At 38.5% G+C, this 25249-nt stretch overlaps 1 protein-coding gene across 1 annotated transcript in view; it reads left to right on the top strand.

Moving 5' to 3' along the window:
* Positions 1 to 25249, top strand: part of LOC126199286 (protein KIAA0100) — a 340503-nt gene that overhangs the window by 101581 nt on the left and 213673 nt on the right. The window contains exons 9-14 of the mRNA XM_049936105.1: positions 817 to 1030; positions 15268 to 15550; positions 22259 to 22434; positions 22574 to 22713; positions 22989 to 23154; positions 23383 to 23523. Of these exons, the coding sequence (XP_049792062.1) occupies positions 817 to 1030; positions 15268 to 15550; positions 22259 to 22434; positions 22574 to 22713; positions 22989 to 23154; positions 23383 to 23523 (1120 nt within the window). The remainder of the gene's footprint in view (positions 1 to 816; positions 1031 to 15267; positions 15551 to 22258; positions 22435 to 22573; positions 22714 to 22988; positions 23155 to 23382; positions 23524 to 25249) is intronic.

The raw sequence follows: 25249 nt of genomic DNA, 5'->3' as shown, positions 1-25249 counted from the left end.
CTCTTTGTTGCAACAAGTCATAGTGTGTTGCAAACAACCATATTTCCTTACAGATACAGGAAACTATTTCCTTAAAAAAATGACAATGTAGTCAAGTAAATATAAAGGTAGCAACAGGAGACATTCAATAGGTATTAAATATAACTGAGGAAGTAGCAGCTTTTTTTTAAGCAAGTTTCGTGCTCATTAAATGGGTTATATTTCACTTGCATAAGCAGAATGGTACTCCCTATAGTGATAATTTACTCTCAATATAGTGTATAGATTGTTTCAGAGAGTTGCTTCCCCATTGTTAATATAAATTTTGAGTCATTTCGCATCTCTGATGATTCATGTTTGTGATGAGATCTACAGAAAAAGATCATTGAAAATGAAACAAAGCAAATGAACCATTTGGTAATATAGGTTCAATGGAAAAAAAGTGCTGTATTGAAGGGAAAAATTGTGAAGTAGGATGTGAATACAATATATGATCTATTTAATCATTTATCAGTGGACTCCATTATATGCAAGAAATTTATCTTCTGTGAAAAATATTATAGTTATTTTTTGCTATCTCCATTAGAATGTTTCATTTTTTCCTGTACACAAGTCTGCTGTGTACAATATCTTCTTATTTAGTTCCCGGCAAACACCCATCCTGTGCCTTTATTACTAAACGTGTGATTCATCCGTTCAATAAATGCATTAATTTGTTTACAGTTCCATTGTGTGTTCAGTAGTTTATTGTTTCTATGGTGTTTTATATATCCCAGTGAAACTCCATAAATGTTTTATGAGGACTGTTACAGTGTTGAACATCATTGTGTTTCATAGGCTGTGTGTGTATCCAGTGGAAAGGAAGACATTTTGGTTTCATCCAAAGATGATAACTTGTGGCTGAGAAATATTCTCAAGTACTATCAACTGAAATGCTGTGCTGAATTTTGGAATGCTTCTGCTCTACTGCGTGTTCCTGACCGGCAACACTGTGCATTGACTGGTTTCAGTCATTGCAAGGTCAGCTTAAACCAGCAGTCGGAATTCAAAGGTATCTCAAGTTACAAAATTTTTCCCATATTTTACTTTTTATCATATTTGCTTTGCTTTCAGCTTAGCCACAGTGGTCTCTGTCGAGAACACTGTTCTATTGTTATACAGATTTAATAATATGGTACAGATTTATGTTTGTGATTTTACCTGTTAAACAGAGTATGTTGACTAGCTTATGGTGAATAGAATGGATTTCAGTTCTCTGCGAACCAAAACAAATAGCTACCTACTGCCTCATACATTTTGTTCAGTTGGGGTAGACTTTGTATATTTGTCTTTCTCTCATGTAATTATGTCAGAAATGGCAACAGGAGTCTCATACTTTTCATCCCATTGACAGTAAATTTATCACCATTTATTATTTTCTGTGGAACTGGTTGAATAGTGTTCTGACTTCTCTCTAAGCGAATGGCCATAATCATGTATTTTGTCTTTAGCTGCAAGAAAATTTTTAACTTGATTTAACTGCAGTTTTTCTTAATAGTTGTTAATGCTTTGCGTGTAAATGGCATAATAGTCTTTAAAGGACTTCTTGTGAATCTAAATGCTGTTTTATTCATCCAGTATGATTCCTGCCAAATTATTCTTTTTGCACAGAAAGCTTACTTTTTGCTGTGGCTGCTGTGTAAGAGAAAAACTTTTAATACCTTGTGGATTTATCTGTTATTTTTCTTTTAATGCTGTTAAACGTAGTGTAAATGCGGTAATATGAAATACACTGCACTAAATCTACTGCGCTGTGCTACATATTGCCCCACTACACGGAGTGAAACTTGGCATCAGGGTCGTGAGCACACATTCACTTGTGCATGTTTCAAGGAGTTTCTGCGCATGTGCAACTGGCATGACATAATTGCCTTACGTACCAAATACATATGGATTTGATTATCAAAGTGCACAGTTCACAGCGTACCACTCAACTCCTGTTGTTGTTGTTGTTGTTGTTGTTGTGGTGGTCTTCAGTCCTGAGACTGGTTTGATCTAGCTCTCCATGCTACTCTACCCTGTGCAAGCTTCTTCATCTCCCAGTACCTACTGCAAACTACATCCTTCTGAATCTGCTTAGTGTATTCATCTCTTGGTCTCCCTCTACGATTTTTACCCTCCACGCTGCCCTCCAATGCTAAATTTGTGATCCCTTGATGCCTCAAAACATGTCCTACCAACCGATCCCTTCTTCTAGTCAAGTTGTGCAACAAACTCCTCTTCTCCCCAATCCTATTCAGTACCTCCTCATTAGTTATGTGATCTACCCATCTAATCTTCAGCATTCTTCTGTAGCACCACATTTCGAAAGCTTCTATTCTCTTCTTGTCCAAACTGGTTATCGTCCATGTTTCACTTCCATACATGGCTACACTCCATACAAATACTTTCAGAAACGACTTCCTGACACTTAAATCTATACTAGATGTTAACAAATTTCTCTTCTTCAGAAATGATTTCCTTGCCATTGCCAGTCTACATTTTATATCCTCTCTACTTCGACCATCGTCAGTTATTTTACTCCCTAAATATCAAAACTCCTTTACTACTTTAAGTGACTCGTTTCCTATTCTAATCCCCTCAGCATCACCCGACTTAATTTGACTACATTCCATTATCCTCGTTTTGCTTTTGTTGATGTTCATCTTATATCCTCCTTTCAAGACACTGTCCATTCCGTTCAACTGCTCTTCCAAGTCCTTTGCTGTCTCTGACAGAATTACAATGTCATCGGCGGACCTCAAAGTTTTTACTTCTTCTCCATGAATTTTAATACCTACTCCGAATTTTTCTTTTGTTTCCTTTACTGCTTGCTCAATATACAGATTGAATAACATCGGGGAGAGGCTACAACCCTGTCTCACTCCTTTCCCAACCACTGCTTCCCTTTCATGCCCCTCGACTCTTATAACTGCCATCTGGTTTCTGTACAAATTGTAAGTAGCCTTTTGCTCCTTGTATTTTACCCCTGCCACCTTCAGAATTTGAAAGAGAGTATTCCAGTTAACGTTGTCAAAAGCTTTCTCTAAGTCTACAAATGCTAGAAACGTAGGTTTGCCTTTTCTTAATCTTTCTTCTAAGATAAGTCGTAAGGTTAGTATTGCCTCACGTGTTCCAGCATTTGTACGGAATCCAAACTGATCTTCCCCGAGGTCCACTTCTACCAGTTTTTCCATTCGTCTGCAAAGAATTCGCGTTAGTATTTTGCAGCTGTGACTTATTAAACTGATAGTTCGGTAATTTTCACATCTGTCAACACCTGCTTTCTTTGGGATTGGAATTATTATATTCTTCTTGAAGTCTGTGGGTATTTCGCCTGTCTCATACATCTTGCTCACCAGATGGTAGAGTTTTGTCATGACTGGCTCTCCCAAGGCCATCAGTAGTTCTAATGGAATGTTGTCTACTCCCGGGGCCTTGTTTCGACTCATGTCTTTCAGTGCTCTGTCAAACTCTTCACGCAGTATCTTATCTCCAATTTCATCTTCATCTACATCCTCTTCCATTTCCATAATATTGTCCTCAAGTACATCGCCCTTGTATAGACCCTCTATATACTCCTTCCACCTTTCTGCCTTCCCTTCTTTGCTGAGAACTGGGTTGCCATCTGAGCTCTTGATATTCATACAAGTGGTTCTCTTCTCTCCAAAGGTCTCTTTAATTTTCCTGTAGGCAGTATCTATCCTACCCCTAGTGAGACAAGCCTCTACATCCTTACATTTGTCCTCTAGCCATCCCTGCTTAGCCATTTTGCACTTCCTGTCGATCTCATTTTTGAGACGTTTGTATTCCTTTTTGCCTGCTTCATTTACTGCATTTTTATATTTTCTCCTTTCATCAATTAAATTCAATATTTCTTCTGTTACCCAGGGATTTCTATTAGCCCTCATCTTTTTACCTACTTGATCCCCTGCTGCCTTCACTACTTCAACTCCTAGTTTACATCAATGCCACCAGTTGGTAGCACACTGCAGCAAACTTGCATCTACATTTCCCAAAAATCCCGTAAGGTGGTAGCACATTCAACAGTATACTAAATTTAGATCAGACATCAGTATGTGTTATAGTTGTACTGAGAGAAGACCCAATTTTGTGGGATTCTGAATGAGATGTGGTACGTAAAGTTTTGTGTGTTATCATAGATGAATCCATTTAAGGTGCTGAGAACCATAAAGCATCTCATCATCGATTGTGAGACGCAGCATTTATTTGTGCCTCTGACATCTGTTAATCTTATGGTTTATATGTACTGTAGGCTCAAAATTGTACATATGAGGGTTGTTCAATAAATAATGCCCCACATTTTTTTTTTCTCAGAACATATTTATTGTTAAGAGTAAGAATTTGGTGACACTATACAGCATGGAGAAGAAATAAAGACTTTGAGGTTTGCTGATGACATTGTAATTCTGTCAGAAACAGCAAAGGACTTGGAAGAGCAGTTGAACAGAATGGACAGTGTCTTGAAAGGAGGATATAAGATGAACATCAACAAAAGCAAAACGAGGATAATGGAATGTAGTCGAATTAAATTGGGTGATGCTGATGGAATTAGATTACGAAATGAGACACTTAAAGTAGTAAAGGAGTTTTGCTATTTGGGGAGCAAAATAACTGATGATAGTTGAAGTAGAAAGGATATAAAATATAGACTGGCAATGGCAAGGAAAGTGTTTCTGAATAAGAGAAATTTGTTAACAGCGAGTATAGATTTAAGTGTCAGGGAGTCGTTTCTGAAAGTATTTGTATGGAGTGTAGCCATGTATTCCATGTGAAACATGGATGATAAATAGTTTGGACAAGAAGAGAATAGAAGCTTTCGAAATGTGGTGCTACAGAAGAATGCTGAAGATTAGATGGGTAGATCACATAACTAATGAGGAGGTATTGAATAGAATTGGGGAGAAGAGGATTTTGTGGCACAACTTGACTAGAAGAAGGGATCGGTTGGTAGGACATGTTTTAAGGCATCAGGGGATCACAAATTTAGCATTGGAGGGCAGCGTGGAGGGTAAAAATCGTAAAGGGAGACCAAGAGATGAATACACTAAGCAGATTCAGAAGGATGTAGGTTACAGTAAGTACTGGGAGATGAAGAAGCTTGCACAGGATAGAGTAGCATGGAGAGTTGCATCCAACCAGTCTCAGGACTGAAGACCACAACAACAGTACATCAACATGTCTTGTCCATGTCCTATTTTTCTATGTCTGTACACCAACGTTTTGGAAGATCATGTATTCCCTGCTGGTAAAAGCTCTTGTCTTGTAGATGTAGCCATGTTTTCACTGCAGGACTGACACACTCTTCACCTTCAAAGTGTGTTCCCTGTAGGGAATCTTTAAGCAGCCCAAAGAGATGTAAGTCTGAGGGTGCCAAATCTGAACTGTAGGATGGATGAGGCAGCTATGTCCTACCAAATTTCATGATGTGTTCCCAGGTTCTCAGACTTGTGTGTGGGTGTATTTTATCTTCTTGGAGCAAGATTTCTGCTGGATTCTTGTCTGATCGAACACTTCAGAATCAGTTCTTGAGTTTATTCAGAGTCTTTGTGTATGCCTCCGAATTGATGGTTGACACTATTGACATCCCATCCACGAGAATGATGCCATCACAATCCCAGAAGACTGTCACCATGACTTTCCGGCAGAGGGCGTTGTCTTGAATTTCTTCTTTTGTGATGAATGAGGATGATGCCACTCCATGGACTGCCTTTTTGTTTCCAGCGCAAAGTGCTGCACCCAGCTTTTGTCACCCGTAACGATCTGTGACAGAAATGCCTTGGCATCAGTATCAAAATGCTCCCACAATTCAGATGAAGTGGCCTTCCTCTGAATCTTGTGGTCCGCTGTGAGTATTTGTGGAACCCATCATGAGGACCTCTTTGAATATCCGAGAGTCTCGACCAATGCAGACTCACTTCCAATGCTGACTGACAACTGTAGAGCCAATTGTCGGCATGAGTAATGACATCCACACAATTTAGCATGTCTAGAGCAGTGGCTCTGACAGGACGTTCCGAGCGTGGCTGATCATGGAGCTCAGTTTCTGCATTTCCTGAGGCTGTAACTTCCTTTACCCATCGTCTAACTGTAGTTGTATGAACTGTAGCATCGCCATACACTGCACACAAACATTTATGGATGGTCACCATGGTTTCTTTTTCTGCACATATGAATTCAATCACAGTACACTGCTTGTAATGTAGACACCATTGTAATGCTGTACTATGACACTGCAGTCTGCCAGAACGGTGTGAAACTTCACCAGCGCACAAAACAATCATCAAATGTGAAGTGCCAACAAGGATGTTTATGTATGTTAATGACATTTTTGAAAAAATGTGGGGCATTACTTATTGAACAATCCTCATATATTTGAACATTCATGAAAAGCTGTCTCCATGGTTTCTCTGATATTCACTTAAATAGGGGAGTTGAAGACAATGTGCTGTAGACCTTTGTGGCTCTCAGTGCCTCATTTGTATTCTAGTCAAGTGACCTAGATGATAGATATTACTATTTGAATTTAATCATTTCCGCAAATGGCAGTTTACGTTTGGAGTTGGTTGCCTACTGTGCAGGAATCGACTTTTCTTCAGCATGTCATAATGAACCCTGTTGAACCTGTATTAAGTGCTAACAGAAAAGAAAATTAGCAGAAAAAGTTAGCCACAATGCAAACCAGACTCGTTGTCTGAGAAAATGATGAAATCAAATAAGTGTAACTACAAGCGAATATTTAACAAAGAAGTGTATTAATAAGCGTAAGTTTTTATGTGGGTGCAATTTAAGAATGCCCAATTTTCAGCCAAGAAGCTAATTCATCAACTAATACATGAATTAGTGATCTTGTATGTTTGTATGAAAAAAATAAAAGAGTATGAAAACTCGCACTTAATTGAAAATGTGGAATGGAGAGTAGTGAAAGCTTGAACATTATTTCATTCATGCCATAAACTGTACTTAATTACGTACAAAAGAACAAAATTCCGCAAAAACAATTCTTACTTTTTTCAGACAAGATAAGCTTGTTATTATTATTATTATTATTATTATTATTATTATTATTGTCAGTGGTTGAAGTTGTATAAATATGTTGATGAGCATAACTGTTATACAGCAGATGCTATTAATTTTACACTCTCGTATTTATCCGAATTTAAAAATTTTTGAACACCCAGAATGTACCGGGTGATCAAAAAGTCAGTATAAATATGAAAACTGAATAAATCACGGAATAATGTAGATAGAGGGGTACAAATTGACACACGTGCTTGGAATGACATGGGGTTTTATTAGAACCAAAAAATACAAACATTCAAAAAATGCCCGACAGATGGCACTTCGTCTGATCAGAATAAGCAATAATTAGTATAACAAAGTAATACAGAGCAAACGTCCTGTTCTTTACAGGAAATGCTCAATATGTCCACCATCATTCCTCAACAATAGCAGTAGTCGAGGAATAATGTTGTGAATAGCACTGTAAAGCATGTCCGTAGTTACGGTGAGGCATTGGCGTCGGATGTTGTCTTTCAGCATCCCTAGAGATGTCGGTCGATCACGATACACTTCCAACTTAAGGTAATCTCAAAGCCAATAAGCGCACGGACTGAGGTCTGGGGACCTGGGAGGCCAAGCATGACAAAAGTGGCGGCTGAGCACACGATCATCATCAAACGACGCGCGCAAGAGATCGTTCAAGCGTCTAGCAATATGTAGTTTTTTTTTCCCCCTAATAAAACCCCATGTCATTCCAAGCATGTGTGTCAATTTTTACCTCTCTATCTACATTATTCCGTGGTTTATTAAGTTTTCAAATTTATACTGACTTTTTGATCACCCGGTATATCTATGAGCCACCACTGCTCTTAATGACTGTTAATGCTTCACATGGAAATGGCATAATAGTCTTTAAAGGATCTTCTTGCAAATCTAAATGCTGTTTTATTCAGCCAGTATGATTCCAGCTAAATTATTCTTTTTTTGCACAGAAAGCTTACTTTCACTATTGTTGAAAGCTGAGACTCATAATTATCACGACTTCTTTTTCGCATCATTGCACAACAGAGACATGGTACTGTCAGCAGGAAAAGATGAACTTCAACTTCCTGTTTTACTTTTCTTGTTTCAGTGCAGTTATATAGTTTTGTGACACAATTGCAGATCTGTTGTAGTTTTCTAATTGTTTTGCTGCTAAAGCATGATTATTTTTGTTCTGCTTGTAGATAAAAGTCCTTACTTATAATTGAGTTATGGCCTGGTGATACTATTACTTATCACAAACTTAATTTTTTCTTAACTCTTGAAGGAATTAGTTTTTGTTGACTACCCCATGATAATGAGCTTCTCTTTGTCCCATACTGAGTTTGTTGCACAAATAGAGAGTTTTCATTGCATTGCATATAAGCTACAATTCACCATATGTAACTGCTCAGAAGAGATACACAACAACACATGGCAGTTTTAATATCCCTAAGTGAGGGCACTTTTCCCAATAGTAGTGAGGAAGTGAGGCTGACTTGCATGCTTTGCATGGGGGCACATCCTAAATGAGATGAGGTGGAATTTGGCAGTCAGTAGAGCTTAAGTAGACTATAAATTGTTCAGCAGTGATCTCTTTAGACACAAGTAAGCTGATGGAAAAAAAATCACAACACCAAGGAGTTGTGTGACATAAAAGAAAGTTGTATGCATCTTTCTATATCTGAAAAATGATGTCTCTCCCAATTTCATGCCAGTCTCATAAGAGTGACAGTAATAGTGCCACTATGAGGATGCAGAACATTCTCGCTTTACATACATGTTGTAAAGGTAGTAAGCAGTAGTTACCTTTGAGAGAGGACGTGGTGAGTTGATATTAGTCAAGAACGCCTGTAAGGCACAAAGACATTGTTATCAACAACACCTCAGTGAGTTCGTATGAGGATACGTGTTAGGGCCGTGAGAAGCTGGATGTTCCCTCTGCGAAATTAAAGACAGACTTGGGGGGGAAAGTACATGACTGACAGTGGTGGTCATGAGAATGTATGGCCACAAGAAGACCAGGCTCTGGACGGTTGTGTGGATGAGATGGAAGACCATCGTATTCGGTGTATGGCTCTGTTACATCTGCAGTAGCAATTTGACCACAATTGGCACCACAGTGAACTGTTACAAATCTTTTATTTCAAGGATACCGCCAAACCAGATGCCCCCTGGCGTGGATTCTACTGAGCCTAAACCACCATTATTTACGACTTCAGTGGTGTCGAGTAAGAGCTCATTGGAGGGCAGGGTGAGGTCGTTTGTGTTTCCTGATGAAAGTTGGTTGTGCCTCGGTGCCAGTGATGGCCGTATGTTGGTTAGAAATATGCCAGTTGAATGCCTGCAACAAACCTGTCAGTGTGCTAGACACACCGGACATACACTTGGAGTTACACTCTGGGATGTGACTTCGTATGGCAGCAGGAACATTATCATGGTTAATTCCACACATGTTCACTGTAGATTTGTACATCGGTCTGGTGATTCAGTGTTCTGTGCTGCCGTTCGTGAACAGCATTCCGAGGGTAGTGTTGTAACAGGATAACACTCGCCCACATACCACTGTTGTAACCCAACATTCTCTACCAAGTCTCAACATGTTGCTTGACCTGCTTAATAACCATATCTGTTTCCAGTCGAGCACATATGGGACATCATTAGATGACAACTTCAGCATCGTCCACAAACAGCATTAACCAACCCTGTACTGACTGACCAAGTGCAACAAGCATGGAACTCCATACCACAAATTGACATCCAGTCCCTGTACAACTTAATGCATACATATTTGCATGCTTGTATTCAAAGTTCTGGTGGCTACACTGGTTATTAATGCACCAGCATTTCACATTTGCAATGGCTTATCTCACACTTACATTAACCTCTCATCTTACAATGTTAGTTACTTAAATAGGTTACCTAGATAAATGTATTTCCAAAATTCCTTTACTCTACATTTTTAGTTAGAAAAAATATCTTCAGTTACATTTAGTAACTGTAACTTTGTCACAAAAATGAGTGAAATACACAGCCATCAAACTATTTTATGTACTGCCACTAGTGACAAAATATCTGATAGACAGCGAAAGTGTTTTCAAATACAAAGCAAAGTTGTTTCCTCTTGTTTCTTCCATATCATAGAGGAAGTCTTGAATTCTTATGGCAGTTGTACAGGGTTTGTGTAAAAAGTATTGGGAAAAGTTTGAGAAAAATAAATTTATTTGATATATTGCTAAAATGCCTCAGAACTCTTCAAAGTACACCCCCTTCAGCATTAACACCCATTTACCAGTGACATTTTCATGATTCAAAGGCTCCCTAGTAGGTGGATTCCAGAAGGTCCTTAAGGATACGTATGCAGCTTTTTTGACAGCAATTGGGATTCTATGGTGGTGTCCTTTGAGGGAGGATTTCACTTTTGAGAAGAGGAAGTAGTCTGCCAGTTGCCAAGACAAGACTGTAACAGGGTTGGGGAATCGTCATTCCGGTGATGGCTGTCCTCACGGATTGACCCGTCTCTTCTGTCTTCTTAGCACTTATAGGTAAAAAAAGTGCCATTTACTGTCTGCCCCTCAGTTACAAATTCATAGTGGACCACCTCCATGGTGTCATAGAAAATGATGAGCAACTTTGGATTTGTTCATTCAAGCCTTCTTTGGATGAGGTGGTGCTACAGTGTGTCACTCAGAACTTGGACACTTTGTTTCTGGGTCATATTCAAATATCTAATTTGTATCTCCTGTGATTATGTTGTCCAAAAACTCATCGCAGAAAGGTCTTTGCAAGCACACTCTCGCCTCTGCTTTTGGTTGTCTATCAAGACCTTTTTGATGTATCTATCAGGTCTCCAGCTGGAACATCCCATCATCTGGACACAATATTTCAATGGTACACCTGGTCGCCACCTTCAGGTGAGTAGGCCATTGCACTATGTTGCCAGAACTGAAATCAAACACGCCATGGCAGCTCCTTTATACACCGACCGTGGGTCCACATGTGCGCAAACATAACTGCCCTCTAACGATAGTCACAACAGCATACCGGTGGTCAAAGCACAATGGATCTGATTGCCAGTATAACCATTCTGCCTGAACACAGCTTTTAGATGGTCCAGGTCTTGTGTGAAACTATCTGCATCTGAGGTGGCTTAAGCTCTTTTTACCAATGTATGTAGGACCCCATTGCATTGGTAAGATGGATGAAAACTTGATGCTTGAAGATATCGGTCCTTATGCGTAAGCCTACGGTCTTCAAAAACTGTCAGTAGTGTTTGATATCGATTTATCGTTTCTGTGAGCTTGCACAACCAGTGTCGGTACTGGGTACTTATGTTGGACCCACGGTTGGTGTATAAAGGACCCGTTGTGGCATGTTCGATTTCAGTACTAGCGAAATAGTGTGACGGCCTACTCACCTGATGATGGCAGCCAAGAAGACCATCGAAATATTGTGTCCAGATGACGAGAAGTTCTGGCTGGATATCCGATTTGAATACAACCAATTATTACGCCGGGAAAGTTTACGGAACCATACAAGACCATTTTGGAGCTTAGTGCAGGTCTTTTGTATTACCAAATCTTCAGTGATAACGGTGTGCACCGTCATCTTATCAATTCCAGTTGCACCTGTGTCCATGTGCACACTTAACCAACGGTATGAATTGAAGCACTTCACACAGAAATGCACGTAGACACCAGTTTGTGATGTCAAAGGCCATTCTGAGCAGGACTCATCATCCTCTCTTAGCCATCTTTGATGAGCTTCATTTAATAATTGTTATTTGTGACATTTTCATCTTTGATCTCTTGGTGAATCATGGCAAATGTTTCTGTACACATTTTCCCCAGTCCAACACAAAATTTTATGGCATATGACTGTTCAATACCTCACTGCATTTTGTGCTTTTACAGAGTCACTCGACAGGGTTCCACTAAAAACATGATCGTGCTGAATGAATTCTCACAGGTGTCTGGCACTTGGCACGAGTTGGTCACCCCCCCCCCCTCACCCCCCCCCCCCCCCCCCGCCCCCCCGTTCACTACCACTGAGCAGGCACAGTGTGAGTGCAGTGTAACGTACTGTGACATCAGGAAAAAATTGTTCCTGATACTTTAGAGACTCTGTAAGTATTGCACCTGTAGCCCTTCTGAACTACTGATGTTTCTTGATTATCCCTCTTCTAATTGATTCTTTTGTTATTGTTTCAATTTTTCAATTTTCATTAATACATTGATTACAGTTCACTGTCCCATTGCTTCAGAAGATTAACTTCGAAGACTTTGTGAGAGTAATCCAAATTTCTGTGGTCCCAAAAATTACCTTTGTATCATCTCAGTATAGTTTCCTTTAAAATATTTGCAATTGGGTATGCTTTGAATCCATTTAGTGAATGTATTATGGTTTCCTCCTATTATTCAGAAACAGTTTGTAGATATGTCTGGAAGCTCATGGGAACAAAGTGATTGTGGATGAGATATTTAATTATAAATGTAGGCTTATGTGGCTATTGTCACATTCAATAAATTTTTTCTGTGTTTGTGACCACATTGTCAATATATATAAAACTACCGATATTTCAGTCCCTGTTGTGAGTAAACAAAAACACTCTCAAGAAGGTCACTTGCAACAGGGACCAAAACATCGGTAGTTTTATATATATTGACAATGCGGTCACAAACCCAGAAAACTTTTATTGAAGGAGATATTTAATGTTTGGGAAGGACTAAACATCATTTGGAACCATATCAAACTATCAAGTGGCTGTGAAAGTGTCTGGTGTCAGGATTTTTAAAGAAGTGGATGCTTCTCAATGGTTCTTTCAGAACACTTAGAATGCCATCATCAAATAAACCAGTCTGTAGTTGCCTCCTTCAGACACATTGATGGCAAATAGTGGAAGGACTAAAGGTAAACACTCACTGTATAGTTGAGCTGTTGAGCAGTTGACAGGCACAAAAATTAGGGGTATGTGTAAATATGATCCAGATCTGTTTGTGTACCACATTTGGGTAGAGGGGGGATTCCTGCCTGTGTCAAAGTGTAACGAGTGTCATTGGAGATAGATCCAGATGCACAGTGGTCAAATTGTCATGGAGTCAATTGGTACAGTCACATAAGCCGCCAGTTGCAAATGTGAATATCATTTTTACAACACAAAATTAAGCTTGTTAAATATTTTTTGACAGAACTACAAACACGGAATCTGTAGTTGCTTGGGTATATGACTCAGTATCCATCCATTCTTTGGAGACCTTAAGGAGATGGAAGAAAGAAGAAGAATATAATCTGAGATCTCAGAAAAGTTGCTAATCCAATCCCATAACTACGAGGGTGATTTGAAAAGTTCTCGGAATCACCACGAGAGGTCAGCACTAGAGCAACGAGTTTTTCATATGATATTCATTGGTGTGTTGCCTGTAAATACATGCCACGTTAGTGCTCTTGGAAGAGAGCTGTGGCGGTGATGTGGCTGTTTTGTTGTTCCCACGTAATGCTTTGTGAAGACAGAAAAAAAAAAAATCGAGATTCGAGCAGTGATTAAATACTTTGTAAAGAAAGGTATGAGAGCAAATGACATTCATGCTGATTTCCAGAATACACTAGGGGACTCTGCTTCTTCATATTCAACTGTTGCCTAGTGGACAAATGAATTTAAATTTGGTCGGAAGAGCTTAGGTGATGACCTGCGCAGTGGTCAGCCAAGATGTGTCACTTCTCCGGAAATCAATGCAAAATTGCACAAAATGGTCATGGAAAATCGCCGATTGCAAGTGCGTGGAATTGCTCATGCTTGCCAGATCTCATTTGAAAGGGTATATCATATTTTAATTGAAGAATGAGAAATGAAAAAATTATCTGCAAGATGAGTGCCACGACTCTTGACGCTGGTTCAAAAATACATGAAAATGGACGTATGAGAACAATGTTTAGCTCATTTCTGGAGACACAAACAAGATTTTTTGTGCTAGTTTGTGACCATAGATGAAACTTGGGTGTACTACTATACCCCAGAGACAAAACAACAGTCAAAGCAGTGGAAACATGCTGATTATTCATCACCAAAGAAAGCAAAGTGAAGGGGATTCTGTTTGTAGATTATCTCCCCACTGAACAACCAATTACTGGAGAATAATATGCTAACCTCCTGGACAAATTGCAACAAAAGGCCAGGAAGGGAGTCATCTTCCTTCAAGACGATGCACGCCTGCACACATGTGCCATCATCATGGCAAAATCGCATGAACTACGATATGAATTGTTGCCACACCCACATTATTCACCCAATATGGCTCTGTCAGACTTCCATCTCTTTCCAAAACTGAAACGCTTTGTTGGTGGACAAAGATTCACTTCAAACAAAGAATTGGTAGCCAGAGTTGACAACTATTTTGCAGGCCTAGAGGAAACTCGTTTTAGAGATGGGATCAAGGCACTGGAACATCGTTGGAACAAGAAAAAGAAAAAAGTTTCAGTGATTTAAGTACTTTTTTTCTATTCCATTCCGAGAACTTTTCAAACCGCCCCCGTACACCTCGTGCACTTTTTAAGAACAGTATACATCGCTTTTAAACTCTTTAAACATACACACTTTCTTGGGTATCAGCTGTTGGGTACATCTTCAAGAGAATATGTTCATGTCCAACTTTCGTGAACCTTTATAACACCATTCTGACGGAAAGATCTCCAAATATCATGTGAAGTCACTTAAGGCAGTGACTGTTAATTAAACCCTCTACAAAATTGTAAGAAAGATCATCTAAAAAATTTTGTTGAATGCACAGCTTGCAGTGACTGAATACAGTATTATGGGTCATCAGTGCTTCTCATTGTCAAATATTGTAGGAACTTTCTACACAAAGTTAGATAGACTTTCATACATGACATTTTTGTTGTTTTTGCAAACTATATGTAAATAATTCATAAACTCTTTCACAAGTCTGTCTGTGACACTTTCTCTCCATTTTTATCTGTTCAGCCCTTTATATTCCAAGAGAGAGGAGATATTTGATTGCCTGTTTATATATTTTTTCCTTTAATAATTGCTCTCTACCCCAGGTAATTAGATGCTTCTAGCTTGAAATGAGTAGTAGGTTTTCTTTTATTACAGGACTCTACTTTTATAGACATATTAATTCATAATTAAGTTAAAATGTAACTCCTCTAAGATTACGACCATAATTTAAACCATGAATTCTGCAGGAATGTGAATCTTTGTGTCCATAGATCTACAGTATGCCGGCAGACCGAAAGAACTGCTAGAACAGTGCCGGTGGAATAGTGAAATACTTATGGAGTCACTGTGGTGTTGTCTTGGTGATTCAGTGGTTGAAGTGGATCCACATATTCTAAAGAAGTGCCATACTTGGGGAACTCCACTGTTCTTAGGTGTTTTTCTGATGAACGTCCAGAATCAAGATTCAGTTCAAATGAAAGTGAATGCGATGCTAGATATCTTACGTGTGGAATGGAGTCCCCCACTTGCACAGCTCCTTATCCAAGCTCTCAGGTGGGCCTTAAGATTAATCCATAATGCACAATTTTTGTCACTTTTATAATGAATTGCGATCTCACTGAATGAAGATATGTTTCATTCATCTCTGCTATTACATCTGTACAGTTAGTATTACAAATTGTTGCTTTCTATTGCTGCCAGGAGGCTATGTACTCATTTTGTATGTAGAAATAGTTTGCATTTCAATCTGTATTAAATTAACAGTTCAAAATTGTGACTTGCAGATACAGTTGTACAAACTGAAACTTAGCTTTCATAGCAAGTTGTGTGTTGGATTAATTTTTCTGATAGGTTGGAACTGCTTGTCACAAATTGCCCAGAGTATGAATATTAGCCTTTTTGTCATCATCATCATCATCATCACCACCACCACCACCACCACCACCACCAGATAGAAGGCAACCACCATTAAGCTGTAAATAAAATACTGTAACAGCCAAAAAAATTCTTAGAAAAATCTTATAAATACATCCCTCTATTACATCTCTACATAATTACCATTCAAGTTTGGCCATTCACTGTCTGTCTTAATTAGTTGACAAATACCTATAGCCCAATTAAAATTACTGAACAGTTTATGTCTGATACTTGTCGCTATAGTGTTACCATATTGGTTGCCATGACCACTTGGTTATATGTGACACACAAACATGGCATGTCACCCAACAAATGCTGTTAATGTGTAATGTGGGGCAATGTTGGAAGTAGTCACTGCTAGGTATGACGGAAATGTGAGATGATCTTTTTTGCAGCTGGTTTTAAGTGACCAATGACTGAACTGCAGCAGACAAAGCATTTTGTAGCACTTAATATCATGTCCTAATATAACCACAACTTTGTGATGTGTAATGTATCTGAGAAAACAGCGGTCAACAATCTGCGACAGAACTGTAACCGCAATCGCTTTGTTCATGGTAGTTAAAACTAACCTCTAGGAGCAAACTCAAGACAGAAAAATTTCAGTTTCAACACTAAAACCATTCTTGGTATCATTGATTACCTGAGACTATCCTTACACTGGCTACATGAGCTGCTGCTTTACCAACCGAGCAGTAGTCCTGGTTGATACCTGGTGGCAGATTATAGGTGACACGGGCAGATTCCAAATGAAAAAAATAAGGTAGGAAGAAATATAAGACAAATAAAAAACTCAATACGATGATGAAAATGTTGCAGCAAAGTATTAGAAATTAAAAAAAACTACATTTAAAAGAATATATTGAATAAAAGTAATAATCAGTTATTTTGATTGGATGTAGAAATAACAGAAAATTGTTGCTTATGATGAAATTAAAGCCTGTGACCTTCCACACAACAGGTTTATATACTAACCACTGTCCTACTCCAGTACACTGTGTTGAGTTATTATTTTTATAATTCTGGAGACCCACTCACAACAACGAATTGCAGCCTTCAAAAATTCAGTTTCAGGCTTATCTAATGTGAGCTTATCTCTGTGATTATAATAACTGTATATGTGATGCTGAATTGCACCATGTGCGGAGGTTTGCAGTAATATTTGATTAGGGCTGTGTATGAAACTTGTATTTCGTTTGCATCATTGTGTGTGTGTGGGGGGGGGGGGGGGGGGGGGGCGTGTGGAATGTTGAAAATCATGTAGAGTCCAGCCTGTGCTGTAGAGCAGACATACAAAAAGTTACATTTGAATTGATCAAAGAATTCTTGAAGTTTCCAGCAAAATATGATCATGTGTTATCTTGTAAGACTGTAATAGCAGCTGTGAAGAGACCGTGTTGGTTGTTTTGAATAGCTCTTTTTAGTTTTCTTAATGTCTCACAGTAAGTTTCGGAACTGGGTGCAGTTCCACACTGCATAATATCTACAAACCAAATTCCATCAGCATTGTGAAACATAGTAGCCATAATCTTTCTTGCTGACGAAGTTTGATGTGCTTGTTTTGATTTGATGGGCAAAGCAGTATGATCTCACACCATCATAGACATTCATTCTTTACTGTGAAGCAAGCATCACATTTGATTCATATACAACACAAATTCCGTAATGAACATGAAGAGCTAGGAGATTTTTTTGCCACTAAACACTGTGTTGCAGAACAAATTTCACATTTCACTGGATTTTCAATTGCAACATTCATACTGAATGGCTATTGTATCCAAACCTGAAGAAATATTGCTTTCTTACTCTCCTAGTGTAATCACATTGACTGACTGTGTGGGTTGTTGGAGTGATTTTATCATTCTGTGCCCTACTTCCCATGCTACTTGAAACAGGAGGCTACTTTCTGGATAGCCATCACAATATTTGTGTGTAGTTATTAATCATCATCTGGTTTGCACTATTCACTTTTACGTTATAACATAGGACAGTAAATGTTAAACATTCACATCCTGTGTGAGTAAGTTTCTTTTTTGTCCTTTGTCATGAACTTGTAACTAAAACAATCCATGTCATATTTTATAAGGAGCCAAAATTGCCAATTCTGCCGAAAAGCCCCAACTTCACATATTTTTAAATTATTTCATATGCCTTTCTTCATGTTGGTGTTCTCCAGCTTGTAGCAAAATTGAAGTATGAATGTGAGTCAGTAAATAAGTTCCAAAATAGGACAGTGACTTCAGTGTTAGACTACCAGCCTTGAATTTATTTTATCTTTTAGAATACCCCCAATAAATCGACGACTACTACTACTATTGTTTTGCAAGGACCATTCTTTTCCATTTGTGCTCTGGACAATTTATTTATTTATTTATTTATTGCATGACTTACAGAATTAACTTGATGTGTGATGAGATGAAATGATGAGTCAGTGTGTGTGTGTGTGTGTGTGTGTGTGTGTGTGTGTGTGTGTGTGTGTGTGTGTGTGTGTGAATTTGAGAGACCAGTTAATTGCTGCATATGTTGCATCTACAAAGTGTTTCTAGGCATCCGTGAATTTTCTTTTTGGGCATTTGTGCAAAATGGGCTCCATAGTTTGTTCCAGTGTTCTGCAGTCACATTGGTCATCATCAGTCCATATTTTTTAGATTGGTATACACCTGGGGGTTGGATAGTCGGGTCTCTGTTGCCTAAATTCTTATGACCATAGATGGAAGTCCACTGATTTCTCCATTCATCTTGTAGATTAGAGCTTTCTGGGATGAGTTGGCCAGTATTTACCCAGATTGGTTCTCTAGATGTTAATCGAGTGCATGCTAAGTTGTTCAATATTTCATGAATAGGTAAGTCTCTGGATCTTTGGAGTTTCATCCAGTCATGTGTTGGTGCTTGTTATCATTGGAGAGCTGGAGACCAGTATAGGCAAGTACTGACAGCCATGGTGTTGGCGTAGATTTGAGTGTTTATGTCACTATCCTTATCACATCCTATAGAAGAATATCTATTTTGTTGACATGGCTGCTTCTACTCCAAAGAGGAGGACAGTATTCAGTGACAGCGTAAACAGGTGTTTGCGTTATATCCCCAGCTAGCACCAGCAAGTTTCCTTAACACATTGTTTCTCGATTTTAGCTTCTGTCGTGTTAGTTCCATTTGTTTCTTAAATGTCAAGTACCTGTTGAGAGTCGTACCCAAATATTTGAGGTGTCAGCTAGGTCACAATTTTTTTGTTGTGGAAGATTACATTAAATTCTCTGTCTGTCATTCTGTTGGTTAGGTGGCATGAGCTGCCTTCTATTATATTAGGGTTCTAGCAATGTCTCCACTTTCTTTTAATACTATTCGAGATTTTCTATCTCATTAGTAAGTGTTTTTTTCACCTTCTTTATATGTGTTGCCTTGAGCTGCAATCGCTAGGTCATCATTGTAGCTACACTCATAGAATCATTAGTGGTTATGTCACTGGCGTACGGGTTAAATAAAAGTGGGGCCATAACCTTACTCAATGGGAGACCATTCGATACGGTATAAGATTTACTTATGTTTCTCCAATATTTAACTTTGAAAGAGCTATATTTAATCATGTTTTCCATTAGAGCTTTGATCTTTGTGTTTGGATCAGTTTGATTTAGCTCATACATTAATCCATCCAGCTACATTGTGTCATATGCTGCTGCGAGATCAGTAAGTGCCACTGAGGTTTTCTGTTTCTATTAGAAGCCTGCTTCTACAAATGATATTAAGATGAGAACTTGCTCACAGCAGCTTCGATTGACAAGAAATCCTGCTTGGTGTAGTGTGGTTGTGGCATCAATTATGGATATATTCGGTTATACAGAAGCTGAGCCATTGTTGTGCTTTCCTTGCTAGTTGTGTAATGAGCAGGGAAATAGGAAATATACCATACAGTCTGGCAGCTTCCCTGTTTTTGAGGTATTTGATTACTGCCTCAAGTTCCTCCTCTATGAAGGGTAAGGAGAGATTAGGGTGTTTTATTTTTTTCTCTTTTGTCCTTAAGCTGCTTCTTTAATTCTTTTTCGAAAACCAGATCAACTTTTATGTTTTCTGCAAGCTTCTTTATGTGTAACACTACTTGGGAAGGTGTTACGTCAGATTCTGATTCGGGATGACTGTTGCTTCATCTCGTTCCCTTAGGAATGACTATGCTTTCCTACTGCTGTTAGCTAAATCTAGATTTTTTTAATACTTTCTGTCCACCTTTTCTTATATGATTCATGAATATAGAGTAAAATCCTGTCTCTGAAGACTAGGTTGCCTTTTCTTGATATTTTCTGTGTAGGTATTCTGCCTCCTTGTTGCAATACGGGATGTATTTTTTCCTATAATCCCATGGGATATGTTGTTTTGCTGTTGTTATTGTCATTCTAACAAATCTGTTATAAACTGGCTATTGTAGGTATTGTCAACTGTGTGTTTGAGTTAATTTCTTTCTGGTATTATTCCCAGCATGGTTTCTAGACTGTTATTATTAAGAAAATTTGTATGCCAACCTTTATAATATCTAGTCTGTGTTGGGAATGCAGGAAACCATGGAGAACATTCCACAAGTTAGGTAACAGTATCTTGTGGATGTCAGTAGTGGCTAGGCAGAGATCTGGGTTTGTTGTGCTTTGCCATCTGGCTGACTGGAATGTTTTTAGATCTTTAGCATTGTAAACAAGGCTTAGGCCATTTTCTTCTGTCCAGTTCACTAATGTCTTGCTGTTTACATCGTTTGAAGTACATCCTCAGTTGGTATGGTGGCAGTTGAAGTCTCTAATATAAATTGCTTGGTGTTTTAAAATTGGCAGTAGTGGATTTGGCCAGTCAGTGTTTGGTGGTTTGTAAATGGGCATCACTCTTAGCCCTGATGAGTTGAGAGAAAGAGAGAGAGAGAGAGAGAGAGAGAGAGAGAGAGACTGTATGTCATGGTCTCTCTTAATGTCAATAACTTTATGTTGTTTAATATTGTTGCAAAGCTATATTATTGAGTTGAGTTTTTGAGACTATTCTTCCAATGATTTATATCCAGGAACATGTGGTCTGTAGGGCTTTTCCTCATCCAATATGAACATTTCCTGGAATGTGATAACATCAGTCTTGTTTTCTTTAGCACTTCTTCTCAGCTGTTCCCTTTTGTCTTGGCGTAGGCCTTCAGTGTTGATTTGCAGGATTCAGATTTGTGATGCTATTTCCTTTGTCAGATCTAAGACACATGCCATTTTCTAAATTGTTACATGATGAACTTTGGGGGTCATTTCTTCTACACTTCGCAATGTGGCATAACTGGAAAACTTCACATCATGACCAGGACACTTCTTGTTTTTGATTCTCTAACATCCTTATTGCATTCCTGTAACCAGTTGAATACAACTTTAAATAAAATACAGTCCTCCTACACAGGACATGTTTCATGATGAATGTCCTCTGCAAGTAGCACCTTGGTATACAAAAAATCGTACAACCATGCACTGTTCTGGCATTTACACTCTTGTAGCAGACCTGCCATCTTGCACTGGTAACAATTCATGAACAGCTAAATACTGTATATTGGCTGCCTACCACCTGATATGTGCTACACTCAGGTGCAAAATTTAAAATTTTGAACTGTATTCTGGCCCTCACAACTTATTTATTGAATCACCCTTATATCCTGGTTAAAGGGGATGTAGTGGCACCAACAGTCAGCTTTAAGAAAAAAAAGTCAAAAGTAGTCACACACATGAACTGTCCTGCAAGCCCACAGCTTTGAAACTCATTTAATATGACTGATGCAGTGCGGAACATTGTGCTAAATGCTAGAGATGGCATCATGCATTCTTACCGACCTGCCTCTTCAGTGACGAGCAGTGTGATATTGGTGTCCCCAAGTCATAGCCAAGCATCTGAGACAAAAATATTAGTAGTATTATCAATATTTATGCAGGTGTTCCTCATTTATAACTAAACTGAATATTTTTTTTTTTTGTCAGTGAGCTTATATTATCCGCTGTTTTCATGAACTCAGATTGCACTTGTTTGTCTAATTAGTTCATTTTCTGTATTTTATGAAAGTTATTAGGGACTAAATGAAAATCTGCTCACCATATGGCAACACATGGAAACAAACAGAACAGTATATCATACACAGCTGTCAGATCCACTGTGTCCTTACAGTTTTTTTTCGGTGTTTCCATTCACTGATGCTTATTGAGTAGATTTTTCTCTCTCTTTTTGTATCAGTGTTGTATTTTATCCAGTGTATATTCTTTTGTGCATACATATCTTGGAAATAAATAATGACTACAACTTGCAAGGATTCTTGAAGTATATATGTATATAGTTTTCCTTTTATAAAACCTTTAGGTGCATACAGGAATACAGACCTGCTTCAAAAGGCTCAAATGTACAAAATAACCAAAAGGTAATGCACAGTTTTTCTGGGAATAAGAATCAGAGCAGTATTCAGAAGTTCATCAGTTCTTCTGTTGTCAACATTTCACTGTCCCATGTCAATGGATTTTTCTTCGCAGATAAAAATGGTAACTATTTTATGTGGCATTTTCCTGTGAACAAGATCTATATGGAAGAGATGTCTGTAATATAAATAATAGAAATTACAATGCCACCTTTCCTGTGAACATCTAAATACTCAGATATGTTCCTTTTATTATTATGCAGTTTGCATAATGGTCAGATTGGATTCAATGCAGACGGACAGTACCAGTTCAAAGCTTTGTGTGATCCTTGAAGGAGCAAAAGTGGCCTCAATTCTACCCACAAAGAGTCAGTATATTTGCCTCAAGTCTGAAGAAATAAAGGCTAGTACAGAATTAAGATAGTATAAATACATTATTTTATGCCTAGAAATTATAAAGCTCATGAATACAAATATTAATTTTTTTGTTCAGTCAGAAATCACTGATTATTGTTGTTGTTATTATTATTATTATTATTAGTAGTAGTAGTAGTAGTAGTATTGTTAATATTGTTATTATTATTTATATTTATGAAAAGTGCTAAATATTTGTTCTGAAAAAGCTACACATCATTTATTTATGGTAATTTGGTAATACAACCACATTCTTTCTTTCAGTCTTTTGCAAGTTATGCAAAACTTGCTCGTATTGGATGCAAATATAGTACACATGATATAAGTATACATCTTCTAGAAGAATTCCACTCAACATGGAGTACGAACCTGCACCTTAAACTTCTTACATTGGTAGAAGAAATACACTCATTCTGTTCAAATATTACAGGTGAGATATTGTTATTAGCTGAATAAAATTTTGTAAAGACAAAACCTAAGAACACACAGCAGTATAGTTACCTTTTTTCTAGTGCTGTTGCCAGCAAACTGTGCTAGAACTCTCTCTTCTAAAGACACAATTTGTGTAGTTATTGCTTAAGGAGAAACCTTGCATATGAGATCAAATCCTTCAGCATTTTAACATATGAAAACTTTTTTCTTTACTTTACTACTGTAGCTCAAACCACCAGAACAGCAGAGCAACACAATTTACATAAGGATCACTTCAAAGGTGGTAGAGGAGTGACCATAAGAGTGAAGGGCCAGTTCCATTTCGGGATCCACCTTTCACAGAACCACCATGTAGTTTTAACATCGGGTGAGTTCTGAAGATTCTTGTTTTAAGTCACTCACTTGACAGAGTAATGTAAATGAAGGGGGGCCATAATTACTACATGCAAACTGGAAGATACATGGTAAGACTAATAAACATTTTGTCACTCTTCAACATAATAATTATCTTCAATGATCAGTTTGCATACAGTCATTTAGATTAAAAACCTGATTAACATCCATTTATTATAGACCCTCACAGCATTCTTCCTGCTGCAATATCATACACAAAACTAACGATGCTGATATCTGTAACAACAGTGAAACATTGTAGTTCATGGAATGTCTGCCTTTCCGAATTGCTTTGGATTAAGTGCACTCATGTCCGTTTTACCATCATTCTTGTTTGTACTATTTCTATAGAATATCTATGACACCTCCTATATGTATTTAATTTTGGCAGTGGTGGCAGTAAACCAACACAAGGGATGTTCCAAATATATTGACAGTGTACACTGGAAGGCAGAAGTATATGATTAGTTATACAGGGTGTATCAAAACAAATCATCCAGGTCAAAAAAATCGTAACTATTATGTTATTTGAGATATATGCATTAACAACATACTGTTGGAAAGAGCAAAACTCTTGAGTTTTACATGGTTCCCACTTGGTAGCAGCAGTGTGCACCCACCTCAGCCGGAGAAAAAATGGTGTCGGGACAATAGAAAGTGTTTTGTGTTCTGTGTTTTGCGCAATGTGGGCCAGTACTAGGTATGGTGTGAATCATCCTACAGCACAGAGCATTAGATGATGGCATGAACGATTCTGAGAAACAAGTTGCCCAATAGCGCCGAGTCTCTGACACATACGTTGATCGCATCCACCATTACAGGAAGCACGTATCTCGATATGCTTGAGAACTTTCTTTTCTCACAGTTGGAGACTGATTCAAATTACTTCATGTACCAACAGGATGGGGCTCTGCTACACTGGCATCTAGAAGTGCAGGAATTGTGAAATCAAAGGATTACTGAACAGTGGATCGGTCGCACTGGACCAAATGATTCAGCGTTACATTTCTGGCCCCCAAGTTCACTGGACCTGACTGTATGTGATTATTTCTTGTGGTGGCTTATAAAGGACTCTTCTTATGTGCATCTGTTAACAACAACAGTGAATGAACAGACATCGCATAACAGCAGCTGTGGAAGCTGTAACTCAAGACATGTTCACTGCAGTGTGGGAAAAATTTGAATACCGCATTGACATATCAAGGAGCCATATTAAACACTTATGAAAAGGTCCCCCCCATGAACCATAGACCTTGCCGTTGGTGGGGAGGCTTGTGTGCCTCAGCGATACAGATAGCCGTACCGTAGGTACAACCACAACGGAGGGGTATCTGTTGAGAGGCCAGACAAATGTGTGGTTCCTGAAGAGGGGCAGCAGCCTTTTCAGTAGTTGCAAGGGCAACAGTCTGGATGATTGACTGATCTGGTCTTGTAACAATAACCAAAACGGCCTTGCTGTGCTGGTACTGCGAACGGCTGAAAGCAAGGGGAAACTACGGCCGTAATTTTTCCCGAGGGCATGCAGCTTTTCTGTATGATTAAATGATGATGGCGTCCTATTGGGTAAAATATTCCGGAGGTAAAATAGTCCCCCATTCGGATCTCCGGGCGGGGACTACTCAAGAGGATGTCGTTATCATGAGAAAGAAAACTGGCGTTCTATGGATCGGAGCGCGGAATGTCAGGTCCCTTAATCGGGC

The sequence above is a fragment of the Schistocerca nitens genome, chromosome 1 (assembly GCF_023898315.1).
Source record: "Schistocerca nitens isolate TAMUIC-IGC-003100 chromosome 1, iqSchNite1.1, whole genome shotgun sequence".
NCBI classification, from domain to species: domain Eukaryota; kingdom Metazoa; phylum Arthropoda; class Insecta; order Orthoptera; family Acrididae; genus Schistocerca; species Schistocerca nitens.
The sequence above is the reverse complement of the archived record's forward strand: the minus strand, read 5'-3'. Positions and strand labels throughout refer to the sequence as shown.